At 42.3% G+C, this 22,855-nt stretch overlaps 1 protein-coding gene across 1 annotated transcript in view; it reads left to right on the forward strand.

The window, feature by feature from the left end:
- The window catches only part of DDC (dopa decarboxylase), a 185,545-nt gene that overhangs the window by 153,106 nt on the left and 9,584 nt on the right, over window positions 1–22,855 (forward strand). Inside the window, exons 11-13 of the mRNA XM_083377131.1 lie at window positions 1,977–1,996; window positions 2,366–2,464; window positions 15,931–16,032. Of these exons, the coding sequence (XP_083233257.1) occupies window positions 1,977–1,996; window positions 2,366–2,464; window positions 15,931–16,032 (221 nt within the window). The remainder of the gene's footprint in view (window positions 1–1,976; window positions 1,997–2,365; window positions 2,465–15,930; window positions 16,033–22,855) is intronic.

A 22,855-nucleotide genomic window follows, 5' to 3' on the forward strand; every position in this document is an offset into this window, starting at 1 on the left:
CCTTAAACTTTGAGCATTAGTGTATAAACATTTAAGTCCTTTATTATCTTGGATATGTTTCTTACATCCCCTACTTTGTAACTGGAATTTACATCTTTTCCATCACTCTCTGTTCCATTATGTTTTTCTTCAGTTATATATCCCAATTTGCTATATTAATGGGAATAAAAAAGCTGGCAAGTATGGAAAGTAAATAGGACAGACAGAATTTCCCAACTAGCTTACTTTCCCCTGCTGTAGCCCACAAACTGTTTCCCTCAGTTTAGTTTATATCCTAGTTTACTATCTATTGTGCAGGGCTATGCATAGCATTGTAAGGAAAAATGTTATCTCTCCTACATTGGACTGGAAAACTGTTCTTAAAAAGCTATTGGGAACTATAAATAGAGTATAGTACCATTGGCAGCTCTAAAAGAAAAATAAAATATTTTGGATTGTTATGTAATGGAAATGATATAGATTCACTAGGTATAAATTTATTTCCCATTATGTTATGTGGTTTGGTTTGTGACAACTCAGAACCAGTCGATGAAAAAGAGAATATATCTGAAAACAGGTGAGATAAAATTGAGTGTACCATTTCCATACCTGTGAAATTTTAGATTTTTATACTGACTTTATTTACTACTTAGAATAAAAGCTAGAAATCAGTTTGAGACTCTTAAGAAAAGTGAAGCGAGACATTCTCATAAATACAATAGTTTATTGGATAACTAGAAATTAATTCATTGGATTATATCTAGCAGTATAATATCCATCTACCATAAAATGGCACCCAGTAACAGGTTATTTTCCTGTCCTTCCCCCATCCCCATATACAGTTTGAAGAGCTGAAAGTGAGACACAGGGGACTATGAAGAAAGAGGTAGTGGGAGGAAATTGTATAGCTGTAGAAATAAAGATACATTCATTTTATACATTTCTGCCTTTCCAATGCATCTTGAAAGGAATTAATTCCCAAGTGGCTGCTCTGTAAACTAACAGATTGCTGTTAGAATGATGTTACTGACTGTACACCTGAGAAACACATCATAACTTACATGCTCCAGTATTTTGAATCTAAAGGATTCAATATTTTCCAGTATTATCTTCCGTTATTTGAGGGGCTTTCAGAGAAGAGGGGTTGACTTACTCTCCAAAACATCTGAAGGCAGGACAAAAAGTAATAGATGGAAGATTATCAAAGATAGATGAAACCTAGAATTAAGGAAACATTTCCTAACAGTGAGAATAATTGATCAGTGGAATCACTTGCCTCCAGATGTCATGGGTGCTCCATTGCTGGAAGTTTTTAAGAAGAGATTGGACAGCCGTTTGTCTGGAATGGTATGGGGTTTCCTGTTTGAGCAGAGGATTGGACTAGAAGACCTCCAAGGTCCCTTCCAACTCTATTGTTCTGTATTCTAAATATATTGCAAGTGATTGCAATAGGATAATAGACCTATTAATAGAGCTGTCTTTCTATTGAGTGAGGGATTATATGAGTTGTCCAACAGAAGATAAAATGCTGGAATTAGGATTAGAGACTTATATGAAACAAAATGAAGTGTATAATTGGATCATTCCTTAATTTTCTTGATAAATTATTTTAAATACTTAAAATATTTAAGTATTTCAAACTTTGGATAGGCATAGGTTCAGTTGCAGTGGAAGGAAATTTTCTTAAATATGAGTAACAACAGCTTCAACTATGCAGAAAATTTTGCATGGGATCATTTATTTGTGTATAGTATTTGTGGATTTTCTCTGCATGTATTTCATACAGTCTGATTTGCACTTTCTACCAAATACATACTCAGTCGAATTACAATGGTATTATACAGATTGCTTCTTTCATTGAACCTCAGGTATATTTGCCATATATAATTTTAGAATATATGGCTTAGGCTACCTGAAGTATCGTAAGGCAAAATAATGAATTCATACTTACAATAATATTGAATTGTTTCTCTTTACTCACCCCCAACCCTTTACAGGATGCATTACAGATTACAGGGTAAGTACTCTTTTCCCTGTAACAATAATAATTTGCACATTCTACAGTTGCCAAGGAAAAACAAACAGGCTTGATACAATCAAAACTTTGCTCTTCAGGTATTGGGAAGACTAGAGAAAAGATGCCTGAGACAAGAACCAGTTGTGAAAGGATACATTTTGCCTGAGTTTTCTATATCCTGCCTGTGCCATGGCATCTTACTTTGTGTCCTACAAAATCTCGACTTGGCATAGCATTTGCTCTTTCAGATCCTTGATTCTTCCTTATTATCCTAACTTTGTTTATTAAAAATCTGATAGTGTTTAATTTATTACTCCTCTTGATGACAATTCCATTCTGAATAAAAAGTCATTTGTGTTTTATCTCCAGCACTGGCAGATTCCTTTAGGTAGAAGATTCCGTTCTTTGAAAATGTGGTTTGTGTTCCGAATGTATGGTGTGAATGGATTACAAGAATACATTCGCAAGGTGAACATATTTTGTTTTACTACTAAAAACTTAGAAAGGAATGGGGCAGGAAGAAAAATGTGTTTAGTTCACAAATTATCTAAAATTAATTTAATACAGACTCCAAATGTAATACATTCATTAAAATCAGTTATATTTTGATGTTTATAGTTTCTGAATTTTGAGATGCGGTTTTCTAAACATGCATACAAAGAAGCACTTTTTGTAGAAAAATAGAGATAATCCTCAACTTACAATCAATCACCTTAAAGTTATGGCAGACCCTGAAAAGCTAATTATGACTACTTATAGCTGCTGCAGCATAGTTATGTTCATTAGTCCTTATGATTGATGATGGGAATGCTGCAGCGCCCTCCCCCCCAGCCTATCTTCCCCCTTACACTGTATTCCTGCAAGCATTTTCCTCCCCCAACAGTTCCCAGCTGGTCTTAGGTCTGATGTCCACGAAACGAACTCCATACGCTCCTCCTCACTTATCTTTTCAAGAATTCTGAAGCCTTCCATAGTGCTGGAATGGGTCACCATGGAATGTCGCTTGTGCATGGCACAATTCTAGAATCACATTGTGTGGTCCAGGGACAAACCTGGAGCCTGGACATTTCCAGAATCAAGGAAATGTCTACAGCTACAGGATAAAGGAGTCCATTGCAGCACTCTGGAAGACCTTGGAGCTTTTTAGAAAGTAATGAGAAGGAGGACATTTATCTTGGTGGGACAAAAATCATGCCTAAAATCAGGCATGGGGGGAATCTGGTGGGACAGGAAAAAGGCATGTGGGGACCCAAATGGTAAGAAGTGAACAATGTGTTCTAAGGAGTGGAGAAGGTCATGAGAGAGCCAAGAGAGATGGCCTGGAGCCTGTGCTAGGCCCCCAAGGGCCTCCCCATCCCTTAGGCACACTGTGCTCCACTTAACTATGTGCATGTTCATTTAACAATTGAATATGGGAAAGCAGGGATAGGAGACTCATTAAGTGAGATGCTTAATGGCCATGGGCAGACTTCATTGTAGTTTTACTCTCTAGGATACCTATATACATACAAATGCATTGAAATATATTTCATATACATAAACTACATATACAATTATAAAGGTATGATTTGCTTTAGTAAATTTTTTATCCAAGTTGTTCACTATCCAAGGTAAAAATTGGCAGTCAGAAAATAGAGTTAGAGTCCAAAATAAGCAAATATTTACTGTGGACAATGAGAACAGATAGCAAGGCCAAAAGGATTTTTCAGGTCCAGATGAAGGTTCAAAGTTTCCAAAGAGATAAAGCCAATGACTAGATTAGACTATCATGGAAGTTATTCCAGCAATATACTACAGTCAGATGGAATTTTAAATGTTGGAAGACAAGTTGGCATATATCAGTTTGTAATACAGAAAGGGACTGTGCAAGGAGTATGACATACTTCCATGTAGCAATAGCAATAGCACTTAGACTTAAATATCCCTTCACAATGCTTCACAGCCCTCTCTAAATGGTTTAGAGTCAGCATATTGCTTCCAACACCTGGCTCCTCATTTTACTGACCTCAGAAGGATGGAAGCCTGAGTCAACCTTAAGCTCATTAGGATCGGATTGCTGGCAGTCAGCAGAATTAGTCTACAATACTGCATTCTAGCCAATGTGCTACCATGGCTCATGTAACCAGACCTGTCCAAGGACATCACCATGCAGCCACCAACCAATAGTTTGTCTTATAGTTTTCCAACTCATAGGATTCATGCAGGTTGGGCAGTTAAAGCAGCAGCTGAGAATTAGGACCAGTGGGGTCAGTTTCTTATTGTCAGATCTGTTTGCTGTTTCTCCTGGTTTCTCTTCTGCTTCATTGATTGATGATTTATATGCCAAAAACGAAACAGCATGGTTGAAGTATTGTGTACTCACATAAGAATTATATAACTATTGCTTAAGCTTTCAGGCAAGCAAGTTTGTATTCTGTAACCAGTAGAACTATAATACAACCACTAAACCTCAGCCGCAAAATTCAATCTTCCTGTTTTATGTAATGCTTTAGTGCTTAGATATAATAGTCCCAAATATACAATATATAAACTGTTGGGCTTTATTTTTTTAAGATAGGAAAAGTAAAATCTGCCCTTCTGTAACTCTCTAACATTATGCCTGTTGTCCATGATTTTTTGAACACATAGAAAGGGACTTTTAAGATCTTGTTTTGGAAAATTAAATGCACTTAAATGTTACCTTGATTTGCTACTCCTTCCTTTTGTTAATTGTTCTGCCTAGATCAGTTTTAACAAAGTTCCCTTTTGGAGGAAGCAAAATTAGTACTGAAACTCTGTTTTCTCCCCATCTTCTTTTTCTTGCATCATTTCCACTCCTTTTTTTTTCCTTTTATTATTAGAACACATATACATCTCTTTTAGTTGTGTTTAGGTTTCCTTCCTATGGTCTTTCTAATATTCTTCCTGCAGATGTAAACCTACTTTTGGCAGACTTCCTTAGAATTCTTGTTACATTTTCTACAGTTGTTGTCATTTTCTTAATCTTTTTGGTTAGTTAAAAATTTCCTGGGCATTTATAGGTTTCCTAAGCTGCCCATAATTTTTTCCTGATTTTAGTGGTGTGCAAATATATTTCCAGTATCATACTGTATTTTTCAGATTTCCCAACCCTTCTAAAATCCTTATCAACCCAATATTTATTTAATTTGTTCTGTTTCAAGCAAAGGGGGGCTACCATCACTTGATGCAGGCAGATAAACTCCACGGAAAGGATTTCATGCAGATTACTTTAATTCATCAGGCATTCTCTAAACATTAACTCACAGTTACTGGAGAGATTCTTCTGAAGTACATTTCATAATCTGATCCCAACACGTAGGTGAAAAGAGATAGAATTCCCCAGTTCTTAATTCCTAAAATAGCTGTTTACTCTGACCAGCACACTCCCTGCCTGGAATTATAAAATTTCACTATTAACTAATTATTAACTAAAATAAACAAAGGCATAGCATCAAACAATGCAACTATGAGGTAGACACAAAATATGCATAGTTTGAGGTTCAATCTTCAAGTTCAGTCTTCCTTAACAGCAGTACCAGGTTGGTGATCGGCCTGGTGTAAAGCCTTTTAATGAAAGTCTGTGAGTCACAACATGACTCTTGTGGCTTCACAATCTGGACTTCAACTTGGCGAACTAGTCCATCAGAGCTGGGTAGAACTTGGTGCACAAGCCCTATGGGCCACAAGTACCGATGCATGTCTTTGTCTCTCAACAAGACAAGGTCTCCTTCTTTGAGATTAGACTCTTTGGTCTTCCATTTGTGGTGATCCTGAAGGGTAGACAAGTATTCTTGCTTCCAGCACTTCCTAAAGGTGTTGGCAAGCCATTGAACTTCTCTCCATTGTTATTTATGCATATCTTTGGGAACAAAGTTCTCTAATGGTGCTGGCCAGTCGCCTGTCTCCTGGGTTAGCAAGATGGCCGAGGTGAGAATAGTTGGATTTTCAGGATCCAAGGAAACTGGAACCAAAGGTCTAGCATTGATGATAGCTGCCACTTCTGCCATGAGGGTAGTGAGGATCTCATGCATCAGCATGGGTGTCTTTGTCAAAATGGAATCCAGGATTTTTCAGGCTATGCCAATCATGCATTCCCATGCTCCTCCCATATGGGATGCATGAGGAAGGTTAAATGTCCATACAAAATTTTGGGCCTTTAGATATTCATCAATTACTGAATTGAGGCAAGTGCCTTCATCAATCTGTAATTCCTTGCAGGCTTCTACAAAGTTAGTTCCTAGGTCAGATCTAAATACCTTAACTGGGCCTCTGTAGGCTTGGAACCTTCTTAGAATGTTGATGAAGCAGGAAGTCTCCATGGATTCGATGACTTCAATGTGAACAGCTCAAATGCTAAGACATGTGGAAGGGATGGCCCAATGTTTGCTGTTAGCTTGACCATCTCTGGTCTGATGAACAGTCACGGACCAAGGGCCAAGGACGTCTAGGCCTACGTTGGTAAATGGCAGTCCAGGACTAAGATGCTCAGGTGGCAGGTCAGCCATAAACTAATGTGTTGCACCCCATTGTTTGCAACAATGCAGGCACCTGTACAAAATGGTAGTGATGCACCTTTTGACTCCCATGATCTAGAGTCCAGCAGCTCTAATGGCACCTTCTGTGAAGTGTAGGCCTTGATAGTGGACGGTTTTGTGGTGGTGTTGGATCAGCAGGTTCGTTACATGTTGATGAGTGGGAAGGATGACAAAGTGCTTGATATTTGTCCTGTTTGTCCTGTCTGAGTGATTTGCTGGGCACCTGAGGTCGAACATCGGCATCTTGATCTGGGTCTAGAAGCTCATGATGTTCTGGTCTCTGTGACATCAGGCTGTCTGGATGAGCCAAGAACTCAGGACCCTTTAGCCAGATTGATTCTTCCAACTGTGATGGAGGAATAGACCACATAGCCTGGTCTGCTGGGTTCTGATCTGTTGGCATATACCACCATTGCTCAGGACCTGAAGATCTTCTGATCCTTTCCACTCTATTGCTTATATAGACATAGAAGTGTCTGCTTTGGTTGTGAATGTAGCCCAACACCACCTTGCTGTCCGTATAGAAGGTGTTGGATTGTAGCTCAAGGTCTATCATTTTTGGTTTTTTTTCTTTTCTTGTTTTTTTTATTGAAAAGTTTTAAAATACAGTTTTCCTTCAGAAAACCCCCCTTCCCCCTCCCTCCTCCCCTCCCTACCTCCCCCCTATCTCCCCCCCTCCCCCTCTCCCTCCTCCCTCCCCTGCCTCCCCCCCCTACTTCCCCTCCTCCCCCCCTCCCCCCCGACTTCCCAGAGCAAAATACAAGGTATATATCTAAAAAGCAATCATAAACAATCATATACTAACAATTATAAACTCTAAAATCCATCACTCTCTAGCTTATATAGAGTAAACCAATCCTTAATAATACTAAATATGTATAAAGAACTAAAATAAAAGAAAACTAGCGTCATTCCCATCTATGTTCTTCCACAATTCACTATTTCCTAAACATATTCTCACTTACACATCACAAGCACCTATCCCTATTAACCTCTCTAGCCAAAATAGGCTATAATAGATAGTTCTTACACAAATTAACCCGCATTAACCCACAAAACTTTCTTCCTCTTCCTCTGTAGTAAATTGTCCATTAATTCCAAATTGAAGATTCTGTTACCATACATATCATCCCAAAACTCTTAAAAACACAACTACCACTTGACTGTAAGTATATTGTGGAAGTTCCATAGATTTCTACTGGTCTTATTTTTTTATCTTTTTTGAGCGTTTTAAGGCAGCACGCGTCACCCTCTGTTCTCTAGGATCATCCAAAAGAGTTGCAGCTTGATCTCCTCCTGTACCATTCTCGTCTATCTGTCCATCTTCATCCTCTTGATGTTCTCCTTCTCCAGATCCCTCTGCAGCTTCCAAAAGTGTTGATGGGGTTGCTTTTAAGACATTGTTGTAAAAATCATGCGCTTGCTTCACAGTACCCAAACAGTACCTTTTGCCTTCATACATGAAGCTCAACCCAGCTGGGATCTCCCATCTGAACCTTATATCTCTTTGCTTGAGCTCTTGCACAAGAAATATAAAGTCCTTCCTTCTCTTTAAAATCTTTGGAGGAATTTCTTTTAGAACCAAAACTTCTTGACCAGCAATCACAACTTTAGTATCATAGGCAGCTTGTATAACTTCATCTCTAATTTCCCTTTTTACAAAATAAACCACCACATCTCTAGGCAACTTTCTCTGTTTAGCAATCCACGAGTTCACACGAAACACTTTGTCCATGCCTTGTTTTATTTCAGATGCTGGATGGTTCAATACCACCTCAAAAGCCTCAGAAACCAGCTGCTTTAAATCTTCCTTAATATTCTCTTTTAGGCCTCTAATTCTAACAGCAAACTGCATCTGGTAAAATTGAGCCAGACTCAGTTCGCTATCCATTTTGTCTTTTAAATCTTCAATTTCCAATACTTTTGCTTCTAATATAGCATTCTTTTGAGTCAAATCTTCCACTTTGTCATCCAGCACCTCCACACATTTAGCTACTTTATGCACTGAGGACAAAATGTCTACCTTCATCTCTCTGAATTTCTGTTCCATCCTTTCTTCCATTCTCTGCTCCAATTTCTCCAATTTCTCCTCCATCTGTACAAATTTAACACCCATTGACTCCAAAATTAACTGGGTATGTTTTTCAAGATCCTTCGATGTCAATACATCGGGAGAATGCAACGCCTGCAGTAATGATTGTTGTTGCACCGGAGAATTTCCAGCACTCCGAAAAGTTCTAGGGGGAGGTTTAGCCGCCATCTTTTACTTACAATTGTGACGCACTTTCACTTTAAGTTTTAAGCAAAGTCCATCAAGCTCGAGAGTAAAATAAAATAATCCTCTTCATCTCTTCATCTTTCCCTCTTGTACTGCTCTGCCTGCTCTTTTCCTTTCATAGTCTCTCCTTCAAGCAGGGATGGTCGCAGACGCCTGGCTCTGCTCCATGAAGTCCGGAGTAGAGACGCTAGCCAGCTGGGAGCAGCCCAGGCTACGGGGGAGTTCAATCCTTCAGCCGCCCAAGCTCCAAGCTCAGGCGGCCCCGGAGAACTCGACCCCTACCTGGGGGCTCACCCCCTCCTCTTCTCCCAAGGAGGGGGCTTCAAATTCGCCCGAACAGCTGATCGGCGCTGTTTCGGGCGAAAAATCACACAGCTGAGCCGCGGGCAGCCTGGGAAGGCTGTCTCCGGCGCCGCGGAGCCACCGGAAGTCCCTATCATTTTTGTTATCAGGTCTATGAGTTCTACAGCCAAAGCGATACTGCAGAGTTCCAACCTTGGTATGGTGTGACCTTGTTGTGCCAGTTTTGCCTTTTCCATGATGAAACTGATGTGAATGTCACTTTCCCCACCATATCCTACAGCTGCTATTGCCTTTGTTGATGCATCTGAGAAGATATACAATTCTTTCTTCGGTGTGGCGGAAAGTGAAATGGAGATATACGTGCACTTCATGTGGATGTTTTGGAGACAACTTAGGAATGCACGCCACCTATCCCAGTCTTGCTTCTGTTCTGGTGGGAGCATCTCATCCCAGTCTGTGGTGCCTTGGGAGAGTGCACACAGAAGGAGCCTCCCTTGGACTGTTACAGGTGCAGCAAACCCTAGAGGGTCGAAAAGGCTATTCACTGTTGACAGAACTCCTCTTCTTGTGAAGATGGTGTTCTGTTCCAGAACTCTAAAGGTGAAGACATCTTTCTTCAAGTCCCAACACAGACTGAGACTGTGTTGGATAAGAGGGGCATTGGTCCCAAAATCGAGATCCTGTAATCCCTTAGCATGGTCTTCAGGATTGAAGGCTTCCAACACTTCACTGTTGGATGCAATTTTGTGCAGCCTTAGGTTGGCTACTGCTAGCATCTGGCATGTCCTTTTTAATAGGTCTATGGCTTCTACTGGAGTGGATACAGATTCTGTTATCTGTTGGTTGTGCTGTTCATCACTGAATCACAGGAAGTGCAGGTAATTGCAGTGGTCTTCCCTGACATAGAATGAATAAAACTTCTTCATGGGCAAGGTAGCAACCTCTGTTTTATGCACAGATATAAGGGTCTTTCCCTTTGCAGTTTGCAATGGACCTTTGGTTGAGCCAGAGTTCTGACTGGCCTTTTTGGCAGCTGGAAACCATTTTTCTCTGATGCTGACATTTTGAGGGTTATTGCACAGCTTCGTTTGGTGGGCAACACATTCTTCAAGAAAAGCAAAGGGTGGGTCTCTGCATGGGTTCTTTGCCTGGTAAGCATCAAATAACTTGATCCATTCTTCACTTAACTGCTGTTAAGTGGGAGGTGGATGTGGAGGATGGGAGGAGCCTGTGACAGAAGATTGCTGTGAAAAGCTGGTACACACCTGGGACTGTTGTGACTTAAGGTGAAAGGATGAGGCTTTCTTAGAGGAGTGAAAGGAAGCTACATGTGACTGCTGGGATGGCACATGTGAATGATGGGTCACTTTGGATTCATCCTTCTTGCTCAGTGTATCCTTCACCTGAAGATCGGCTTGGGGAAGGTCTTTGCTACTTTGTAAAAATTCTCACACTTTTTGTTTAGCAACTTGAGGTGTTGTATTTCCTCTTTGAGTGCTAGATCTCCTAGTTTTGACTGGATGTCTATAAGGCAGCGTTCACAACCTGTCCATTGTAAGAAAAGCCCCTCCATATCCTATTCCAATGAGCAAATGCACTCAGGGGAAAGCTCATCTTTGGATGCATCACAGAGTTCCTGCAATCTCTCCCAGGATTTTTCATGACATTGATAAACTCGACCACATGGCTTCAGTAAGCTTTCTTTGTTGCCTCAAGTCATAAGGTTTCTGAGATGTATCTGCCTTCTCTAAATTTTGGACATCAAGTTCTGCACACATGTTGAGGTTAGTTGTAGAGACCAGCTCTTCTAGCACATTAGAGGGCTCTGCCATGACCAGGAAAGACTCAAAGGATTTCCTGGATACTTTAGTAAAATTCACTCTTTGATCACCAGGGTGTGCTGTATGCATGTAGCTTGAATACAAGCCTGTTGTTTGCAGATTAGCCACCAGAGGGTGCTGCACCTAGACTACACTTGGAACAAACTGGCTGTTGCTGGATTCCTTTGATGAGGATTGTGAGGCTGGCTGTCCAGTTCTGGAATCTCTAAGGCTTTGATCTCCCAAGTTTGAAATCCCAACTTGGATTGTGGGTGCCTTGCAGCTCTAAAGGGGGTTGGCTTCACAAGTTCTCTTTAATCAAGAGTCCAGGGAACAGCTGGATAGCTGGATTCAGTTAAACATAGGGTAGATAGAATTTAGCTTGCCTGTGAGCATTCCAATGTGAAGAGACTTCTTTTAGCAGCTCTCGGTTTTCACATGTAGAAAGAGCTGGCTAGTTTATTTTATTTATTTATTAGTTGAATTTATATACCGCCCTATTCCCGAAGGACTCAGGGTGGTTCACAGGGCAAGTTAAAAACAATACAAAAGAGAGAATAAAATTAAATTAAATTAATACAGCCCACAATTAAGATAACATTAAAAATTAAAATTAATTTAATTTAATTTAATTTAATTTAATTTAATTTAATTTAATTTAATTTAATTAATATAATTTAAAATCCCTCAGTCCAGGCCAGACAATTCAAACAACAAGGTTTTTAAGTCCCAGCGAAACAAGCGAAGGTCGGGGGCAGTCCGAAGCTCCATCGGCAGTTCGTTCCAAAGGGCGGGTGCACTCACAGAGAATGCCCTCCCCCTGGGAATCACCCGCCGGCAATCTCTAACCGGCAGAACCCTAATGAGACCCTCCCTGTGGGCATGCACAGGACGATGGGAAGCTGATGCTGGCAGCAGGTGCTCCCTAAGGTAATCCGGACCCATGCCATTTAGGGCTTTATAGGTCATCACCAGCACCTTGAATCTTTAGTTGGCTTTATCATGCAAATTCTCAGTCTCATAGCAATTTCTTAGTTGAATGCAAACAGATTCCTTTTCCTTTGGGCAAAGATACTCTCTTTTTATTGTTCTGTTTGAAGCTTGATGCAGGCAGATAAACTCCATGGAAAGGATTTCATGCAGATTACTTTAATTCATCAGGCATTCTCTAAACATTAACTCACAGTTACTGGAGAGATTCTTTTGAAGTACATTTCATAATCTGATCCAACATTTAGGTGAAAAGAGATAGTATTCCCCATGTTGAAGGAGCAAAAGGCTCCCGTGGCTGGAATTCATTAAAGCCCTGCTGGTTTGCACGTAGGCAGGAATCCCAGGTAGCCAATCAGAAGTCCCTCCAAATGGCCAATCCAAAACACATATGTGACCAAGTGACTTAAAACTACATTATCCAGAAGGCTATCCCTTAAGGAGACAGTTCTTAATTCCTAAAATAGCTGTTTACTCTAACCAGCACATAATTTATTCATAATTATAAAACAGTTGTTTTAAATAGCATTCATGTGCATGTATTTATTTGTTTACTGACCTTTCCATATACTGTATTTGAACAATGTATTTTTCTATATCTATATAGTATTGTAGATCTTTGGTTCTCTTTCTGAGTTGCAATGTAAATCTCTAAATCTTTGGCGCCCTCCTCTGACTTTAATAAATACTGCTCATTATAATTATAATTGATTGTATTAGATTAAAAAAGCTCAGTGCATTTAACTTTCAAATAAAACAGTTACATGTTTGACTGTTTTAAAACAAAGTTTAATGTATCATGCAAGCAGTGCATGAATTGTTAAATAGCAACAAATCATCTGAAATGTTTGTCACTAGGAGAATAACATGGAGACAAACATAGAAACAAATCTAATAAGAGTCTTAATAACCAACCATGCCAATTGGAAAGTTGTCAAAAAAAATTGGAAGGTCTGACTTGTGGAATATTTCCACCTCTTTCCCTTATTATCATCAAGAGTGGTCCTTTTGCTCTTCACCTTTTACAACCTAGGATAACAGAGTTGGAAGGGATCATAGAGATCTTCTAGTCCAACCTCCTTCTCAAGCAGAAGACTTTATACCATTCTGGACAAATGGCTGTCCAGAAAAGCCTCCAGTGATGGAGCATCCGCAACCCCTGAAGGTAAGCTTTTCCACTGATTAATTGCTTTGTCAGGAAATTACTCCTTACTTCTAGGTTGCATCTCTCTTTCATGAGCTTCCACCCATTGCTTCTTGTTCTGCTTTGGAGAATAAGTTAACACCCCCTCCCCTTCTCTGTGACAGCCTCTCAATCACTAGAAGATTACCATTATGTCATCAATAGTCCTTCTCTTTGTTAGACTAGAAATTCCCAGTTCCTGCAATTGTTCATTTTATGCTTTAGCCTCCACTCCCCTAATAATCTTTGTTGCTCTTCTCTACTCTTTCTAGAATCTTAGCATCTTCTTCCCATCCACATGGGGTGGCAGGCAAATGGCACTGGTGCAGCTTCTGCTATTGTGGAGGGACATGGGATGGGGCAGCAGGCAAATGGCTCACCCTCCCCAGATCCACCCACCCCTGCAATTGCTGAAATCATTCCAGCACTGTTTTCCTGCTGCCCCCATGCCATGACCCCCCCCATGCAATGGCAGAAGCCACACCAGAACTCTTCACCTGCCACCCCAAGCCAGGAGAATGGCCAGGGGAGGACCAGGGGAGGAGGAAATCTGGCTGTAAATGGGCTGAGGTGGGAGGCTTGAGGCAAAAGAGGTCAGCCAAGGGTGGGAACCTAAAGGTCCTAGATCTGTCCTAGTAGATGCTTAACGATGAGTCAGCAGTATGCTCTGCTGCCGAAAAACCCAATGCAGTCTTAGGCTGCATAAACAGAAAGATAGCATCAATATCATGGGAAGTGACAGTAGCTCTCTATATTACACTAGTAAGACCACACTTGGAATATTTTGTGTTCTGGTTACCACAATACAAAAAAGATGGTGAAGCTCAAGAAAGAATGAAGAGAAGAGAAACAAAGATGATAAAGCTCTGGAGTATAAATCATACGAGAAACAGTTAAGAAAATTAGGTATGTTTAGTCCAACAAAAATCACGCTTAGGGATGACATGATAGCCATCTTCCAATACTTGGAAGGACTATTGCAGGCAAGAGGGGGTGATTTATTTTCCAAAGCACCTGAGGCAGGAGAAGATGCAATGGGTTGAAACTCATCAAAGAGAGATTCAACCTGGAACTAAAGGAGGAATTTCTTGACAGTGAGAACAATTAATCAACAGAACAGCTAATCTCCTGGAGTTGTAGGTGCTCCATTGCACCTCCATTGGACCATCTTTTATCTGGGATGGTATAAGGCCGTGGTGGTGAACCTATGGCACACATGCCACAGGGGGCACACAGAGCCCTCTCTGTGGGCACGCACGCCATTGCCCCAGTCCTAGGCCTTCAGCTGGGTTTTATAAAACCTTTTCACTTTAGGCCTCCACCACCGTGTGCAAAAAAAAAAGGTTCAATCAATCAATCAATTTCAACTTCTCATGGGAAAAAAAGATCTTGCAAAGTAGGAATTGATTGATTAAATTTTTTAGTCCACTCACTCTGACTTTACCACTGCAGCCACGCCCAACCAATAGGCCACACTCACCCAATGGGCTCACGATACATAAATGGGTTTTGGGTTGCAATGTGGGCACTCGGTCTCTAAAAGGTTCACCATCACTGGTATAAGGACTCCTGCCTTGTGCAGAGTTTGGACTAGAAGACCTCCAAGGTTCCTTCCAACCCTATGATTCTATTCCTAAGCAATGATAAAACAACTACACAGAAGTGCTTTCCTCCTGTCCTTGAAATAATTGGAATGTACATTACTATATAGTGCATTTTGCCAGTTATCCTTACCATTTCTTGGGGCTGAGGCTGCCTGTACAAATCCAATCTCTTTGGTAGTCATCATAAAAATGTGCTCAGCCAGATGGGAGGGAACAGTCCTGCAGTAGGCCAGGTGGAACTCAACATGTTGCCAACCCCTGAAGATTCCTCTTCTATCGAACCTGGAATGTCCCTAGGAGACATTCCCCAGAAGATTTTCTTCCATTTTCTCAGGAAAATGCTATTTTTAAACTGGATAATTTGGGCCAGTTTCAGCTTGCTTGCCCACAGGGTAGCCAAGCAACAGAAGCTTTATTGCAGATACAGGTTTCTAAGAAATAGTAAGTCATCTTCAAACTTCAGCAAGGTAGATGAACCCTAAGAATCGCATTTGAACAATAATCCAGTCAAATTGCCTTATACTGGCAGAACCTAATCAAACTAATTCAAGAGTCACCATTTTGAGAACACACCATTTACAGTGGGAGGATTACAGGTAAAGTTTTACTATATTACTGGTTGTTTTCTTAGTGGCAAGGCAGGAAGCAGCAAGTGTGGCATGAGAACTATAAGGCTAAACTAAGCTAAGCTAAGCTAAGGTAAACCACAAACTTTGTCAGGCTAGCTCTGAAATTTCCTGCACTCAAAAGATACAGACAGGTTTGCCCACTGCCCATTCCTCCCCCTGACCAATCCATTTCCAGCCAATTGGAGCTCACTAAAATGTTTTTAGAACATTGAGACGTTTGGGAGTAATCTGCATATTTTGTCAGGGTGCCTGGCCTTGGGATTCTGGTACTAACTGGATCTGGGCTACTCTGGTCATTATTACCTGTCATTCCCCCCTCCCTATTTCTCATTCTTGTACATACACAGGTTTATTGCCCTTACATCCACACACACACTTCTTGTCTTTGATGGCAGGATGCCTGTGAGGCACCAAGTTGAACCAGGCAGAGCTAACAGATTGATTGAAAATGATGATACACACATAAAATGTTTGGTGCATGGCAGATAAAAGAGTAGATGGGAAGAATGTTCTTTCCAGTTCTGCAATACTTATTTATGTTTTGGATGAACACCAGTTCAATAAGTGAAATAACTTCTCTTTATTGTTTTAGCATGTTAGGATAGCACATGAATTTAAGGACTTGGTGCTACAAGATGATCGATTTGAAATTTGTGCTGATGTCATACTGGGATTGGTATGCTTCCGATTAAAGGTAAATGTGGAGAATTTTTCAATTCTTATAACTCTTGCTTTGTTTTGTGCAATAATTTATAGGGAAATCAGAGTTTCTTACTGAAAACTAAAGCTAAAGCAGACATTTACTTTTAAACAATTTATATTGTCTCACTTATATTGTGATTTATAGGATGAATTAACATTCCTACAGTTCAGTTAATCAGTTTTTATATTTAATCACTTGCTGAATATTTGGATTTCTCAGGTCTCTGTAGAATGCTTTTTATCTTACATTTCTAAAGCCTTATTTTACACTTCAGAGGCAATTGTATTAGCTTCTGTGACATTCTTTTTGGTTTTTCTTGAAATATCTTAAATATACTTGGTGATCAGAACTTTCCCAGGTGGCTGAGGCCAATTCTTAATTATGAAAAACTGCAGCACCTTCTTTAGATGAGTGAAATTGTTATCAGTCATTAGTGAGGCTTTTCTATATTTTCAGCACTGACTGAGTATGTTTTTATAGAATGTTTCCAGTAGTCTTAAAAATGATCAGCTTTCTTAATAACAATTATAAGGAAGATTAAAAAAACATCCCTTAAACACAGTGACCCTTAACTACATTTTTTTTACATTTTGAGTGATAATAGTGTGTGATCATTAGCTGATCGCTTGAGTAGTGACACACTAAGATTTTATATGATTAAATAGGTGAATACAGTTCATAAAAAGCAAAGAAAATTAAAGAAATTAACCTTTTGACTGCCCTCATTAGCAAACAAAGCTTGATTTTTCTTTCTGGCATGCTAGATGTCCTTCTTTTATGCAATTTTCTATCAAATTCAAGGATATATATATATATTCTTAATAATTTTAAAAATATGAATCCCAGGCATATTTACTTAAAGTATAAAATCTTCGAACACTGGGATGGATAAAAAACAGTCATTTATTGCTAAAAGATCATAATAAGCAATAAAAAGTAACCGTTTAAAGCATATCTACCTAATCTAAGCTTTCTCTGGTCCTCTGCCAGCATCAGAGAAAGCATTGAAGGTTTGAAAAACTGTTGGTAAGCCTGTTTGGTTCCGTGCTCAGCTCATTGGCCATGTGATGGACCTTGCTCTAGCCAATCATGACTGTCTCACATTGCTTCCCTTGCAATCTGGTCTTACTGTCCCTTTTTTAAAAATCTTTCTCCTCCCTATCTGTTTTTTCCCCCCCTTGTCTTCTCGGCTAGTTGTTGCATGATCAACAAGCACATCAACAGCAACAGAAAGATCTACCCATGATAAAAAGGAGAAAAACCAAAAGAAATCAAAGTTGGACAACCAGTATACTGGAAGAGATATCAAAAACACAACAACCCAATGAGCCCGAAAAACAGGAACAGATGACAAACAATCATGCAATAACTCCCGAAGATCAGAGATGGATAGAGCGAGGGAAGAGAAGACAACATCACATGCACGCACAAACAGATGGAGAGCACCCGGAAGACAGGAGTTTAACAGGAATGGATGGATGGACAGGCACAATGAATAGAAGAAAGCAACCATCCCAAGGCCAGGAAAATAACCAGTGAACGCGTGACCCATTGAAAGAAATATAGCAAACAGAGGATAACGCGACTCATACAAAAAAGAAGATACCAATCATGCAACAACTAGCCGAGAAGACAAGGAATGATCTGAAGACAATCCCAATTGAACAGATATGGGCGATGAAGTAGCCGAAGGACCACTCGGGACGACAGGCTAGTTAACTAAAAGGTTTATTTAGAGCAAGACAAGACAGAATAACTCGCCCGGCTTTTATAGCCGGCAGCTGTCAGTGAGGGCCAATCAGGAACGTCCATTTTGGCGCCACGTCTATCTGGACCAATCCGCGTCGACTGTTCTTGACAGTTCAGGCTTCCGCATGGCTTGGTGTTTTGACAGCCGCGAGCTGTCAGCGGTTGCGCCTGCGCTGTGTGGGGAACTTTGACAGCTGTCAAAGTTCCCGCGTGTTCTCCTGTCAGATTTGTTTTTCCTCACGTATACGGTTTAATCACATATAACTTAACTGTTTACATATATAATACACCCCTTACCCCTCCCCTGGAGCATTTCCTCCCTCTCTGTCGTTGGAACCTGCCCACTGGTAGTCCTTTAGGTAGGTGGGGGCCCTTCGGTTCCTGTTGGAATGACGTGGAAGTGGGGCGATGTCTGGGTCTGCCAGTGGTGCGTCTCTTTGCTCCTCTTCCTCTTGGTTTGGTATCGGTAGTATTTCTGGAGGGGGTTGCAGGTTGAGTTCCGTCGTTTGGGGTTCCGGGGTGTATGGTGGTTGTCTGGGTCTGAGTTGGTCGATATGGCGGCGTAGGTTGCCGTGAGTTTGTGTGGATATTAGGTAAGAAATGGGTCCTGTTTGTTTTAGCACTGTTCCTTGGACCCATTTGTTTTTATCTAAGTAAGATCGTGCCCATATCATTTGCCCTGGTTTGAGTGTGCGGTTGGGGGGGGTTTGTTCGTTTTCTTCCGGGTATGTGTCAGGATGCAGTCTGTCAAGCCGCGTTATCAGCCTCCTCCCCCATCTTAGTTCTGCTGGTGATTTGCCCGTTGTTGTGCATGGAGTTACGTGTTGTGACATTAGGAATTGGCTGAGTCGCCTTTGCCAGTTCCCTTTGACGAATTTTCTCAAAGCTTCTTTTGTGGAGCGTACCATAATTTCAGCCATCCCGTTAGTCGATGGGTGGAAGGGCGCAGACGTGACCAGCCTAATACAATTCTTCATAGCGAATATCTGAAATTCACGAGAGGTGAATTGAGGGCCATTGTCTGAAACTATGGTGTCTGGGAGGCCGTGTGTGGCGAATATTTTCCTTAGGGCTTGTATAGTGGCTCCTGACGTTGTTTTCTTAAGGGGAGTGACTTCTAACCATTTAGAATAACTGTCCACTACAATTAGGAAACTCTGTCCCTGGATAGGTCCTGCAAAGTCTAAATGTATGCGTGACCATGGGTTTTTTGTTGTTTCCCATTTGTGAATTGGTGCCTGGGGTGGTTCATTCCGGGTTGCTTGACAGGTATAGCACCCTCCTACATATTTTTCTATTTCCTTATCTATGCCCGGCCACCAAACATAACTTCTGGCCATAGCTTTCATTTTGACAATGCCAGGGTGTCCTTTGTGTAAGATGTCTAACGTTTGATTTGTGTTCTTATTTGGTATTATGACACAATTTCCCCATAGCAGGCATCCCCTATGTGAAGATATTTCATTTTTCCTGTTGAAGTATGGTTGGAATTGGGGGTGTGGGTTTTTTGCTGGCCACCCTGTTGTGGCCCACCTGAGAATTCTGCTGAGTATTTTGTCCCTAGCTGAGTTGTTCGCTATAATCTTAGCAGAGAGGGGACAGTCTGGAAGTTGCGAAATTGCTAGGATCATGCCAGCTGGGTCTGGGTCTGGGTCATTGCTAGGAATTGGCAGTCTGCTGAGGCAGTCTGCGTGTCCTAATTCCTTCCCTGGTTTATGGATTAACTGATAAGAATAGGCAGATAAGAATGTGGACCACCGTAGTATTCTCGGTGAGAGAATCTGAGGTGTTATTTTATTCCAAGTGAATATCCCTAATAGGGGTTTGTGATCTGTGTATATAGTGAAGGGTCTCCCATAAAGATAGTCGTGAAATTTTTTAACCCCTGCAACTATTGCTAGGGCTTCTCTGTCTATTTGTGCGTAATTCCTTTCTGCTTTTGACAGAGTGCGTGAATAAAAGGCTATGGGTCTTTGGGTGCCATCCTTGTATAAATGACTTAATACTGCCCCAATTCCATAGGGAGATGCGTCGCAAGCGATGCATATTGGTGTATCTTCTCGGAAAAGGGTGATCGTTGAACTATTGCAAATAATCTTTTTTAGTGATTGGAAGCTATTTTCAGGAATTTTGGTCCAGGACCAGGCAGTTCCCTTATCCAGGAGTCTATGCAGAGGCTCTGCGATAGTGGCTTTGTGGGGGATGAAGGCATGATAAAAATTTAATAATCCTAAAAAGGCTTGGAGTTCTTGTTTATTCCTTGGGCTAGGTGCTGTTTGAATAGCCCTTAGTTTGTCTGTGGTGGGGTGGATGCCCTGTCCGTCTATTTTGTACCCTAGGAACTCTGTGGAGGTGACTCCAATGGAGCACTTTTCCCGCTTAAGTTTGAGGCCGGCTTCTCTGAGCCGGCTCAGCACAGCTGACAGTCTGTCAGCTAAATTTTCTTCATTTTCTCCGGCGATGAGAACATCATCGAAGTAGGGGCAGACCCCGGGTATTCCTTTCAGGGTTTTCTCCATGATACCCTGGAAGATACCCGGGGCTGCTGATATGCCGAATTGTAGCCTTTTTACTTTAAAGGCACCGCGGTGGGTGACAATTGTCTGGGCTTCCGCGGTGTCATTTGTGACAGGCAGTTGCAAATACGCCTGCGTGAGATCAAGTTTGGTGAAAATGGCGCCGGAGCGGATGGAAGCAAAAACGTCCCTTACCGCTGGCACCGGGTAAGCATGGGGGCTAAGAGCTACGTTGAGGGTCGCCTTATAGTCCGCGCATATTCTTATTTCCCCGTTAGGCTTAACCGGGGTGACTATTGGGGTCTCCCAGCTTCCCCCCTCTGTCGGTTCAAGCACCCCAAGCCCAACGAGGCGCTCTAGTTCCCTTTCAATTTTTTCTTTAAGGGCAAAGGGCACTCTCCTAGCTCTTATCTTAATGGGTTGGATGGCTGGGTTTAATTGTAAAGAGATGGGGGGACCCGTGTATTTCCCTAAAGTGCCATCGAAGACGTCTGCATACATATTGCAAACGGCTTCGAGACTGGGTGATTGTACAGTGTTTACCCCCGTTATGGCGATCCCTAACGGTCCGAACCAGTTCAGCCCTATCAGGTTGGTGCGATTTCCCGGCGTTACCAGTACTTCTAGGGGACCCTTGAAAGATTTGTACTCTACTTCCACCTTAGCCCTCCCTTCCAGAGGAATAGGGGTTTTCTGGAAGTCTGCTAGGTGGACCTGGGTTTGCCTCAGGGGAATTTTTCCCTTGCCTTGTTGACAGATCTCCTGATAAGTTTTAAATGAAATTAGGGAGACTGCTGACCCTGAATCCACTTCCATGAGGCAGGGCACCCCCTGAATTCTTACCCTGATCTTAACCTTTGAGCTTAGGCTGTTTACCCTGTCAATTGTTTCTACCAGGGCCCCTGGTGGTTTTTCTCTGCTGGCCTGGGTAGCTGGCCTACCTGGGGAGTTTGTCTCCACATCATTGATGTTGTCACGGGCCTTGCTGCGGCACACCGGTTTGATGTGGCCAGTCTTCCCACAATTATGGCATTTAGCATTTCTGAACCGGCAGCTTCCTCAGGCATGGTTGCCCCCACAGCTGGCGCAGGCGGCCCGTTGCTCGTAACGCGGCGGTGGCGGAGGGGGGTTCCTAGACCTTCGGCAGTCCGAGGTGTCGCTTCTCCTAGGTTGTCTGCGTTCCATTCTGCGCTGCAGGGCTTCTCCGTCGGTGAAATCCACCGACTCTTCGCTGTCGCTGAGGGTCGCGCTCTCTTGGAAGACGGTCGCTGGGCTCTCTGGGGTCGTGGTGGTCGGCTTCTTCTTGTGGTTGTACTCGTAGGCCATGATTTCTCTGGTCAACTCTGCCAGGCTCATGTCGGTCTTGGATGTCAGCTTCTTCTGTAGGCGTTCGTCCCTCAGGCCGATCACCACCTGGTCTCTGATGCGGGTTTCTAGGTCAGGGAAATGGCAGTTCCGCGCGGCGTGTCGGACCCCAGCGATGAAATCGTTTGCAGGTTCGTCTGGACGTTGCTTCTTCTGGGCAAATTGAACCCGCCAGTATAGTTCGGATCGGGCTGGCATGTAGTGCTTCGTCAGCTGGTCTACCAGGTCCGCGTAGGATACCTCGGTGATGGGTACCGGGCTGAACAGCCCCTCGGCAGCGTCGTAGACGGGGGGTCCGCTGATGTATAGCAGCACCGCGGCCTTGGCTCGGTCATCGGTAATCTTGCTGACCAGGAGGAATCCCTCGACCTGACCCAGGTGTGATTGCCACCTTTCGGGATGTCGAGTGTCGAATTCCCTCACGCGGCCGAAGTTTGCCATGTCGTCCGGTCCTGGGTCTTGCTCCGTTGGAAGTTAAAACTTCCCGTGACAGCTCTGGCCGGGAACTCTCTTCCGCGGCCGTGACTTCAGTTCTGGAGCGATCCCACCTTCGTCGCCAGTGAAGTAGCCGAAGGACCACTCGGGACGACAGGCTAGTTAACTAAAAGGTTTATTTAGAGCAAGACAAGACAGAATAACTCGCCCGGCTTTTATAGCCGGCAGCTGTCAGTGAGGGCCAATCAGGAACGTCCATTTTGGCGCCGCGTCTATCTGGACCAATCCGCGTCGACTGTTCTTGACAGTTCAGGCTTCCGCATGGCTTGGTGTTTTGACAGCCGCGAGCTGTCAGCGGTTGCGCCTGCGCTGTGCGGGGAAGTTTGACAGCTGTCAAAGTTCCCGCGTGTTCTCCTGTCAGATTTGTTTTTCCTCACGTATACGGTTTAATCACATATAACTTAACTGTTTACATATATAATACAGGCGAACCAAGGAAAGAGAGTGCCGCAACACACATACACACCAACACACAAAGAACATCCAAATACAGCAAGATCAACTAAATCAGATAGTAGAAAGCAAGGGCAGCATATGAATAAACAAAAAACATTGGGGTGGCTAGTCCAGGGATAAAGATCAGTGGATAAGCACTGAAAGAAAGTCATATGTGCAAGTGAATCGGGGCAGGGAGCTGTTTGCAGAAATGATGGAAGGGAGTCAAGAGGGAAACCCAGGCATAGCACAGA

This window comes from Vipera ursinii, assembly GCF_947247035.1.
Source record: "Vipera ursinii genome assembly, chromosome: Z".
In the NCBI taxonomy this organism is placed as follows: Eukaryota; Metazoa; Chordata; class Lepidosauria; order Squamata; family Viperidae; genus Vipera; species Vipera ursinii.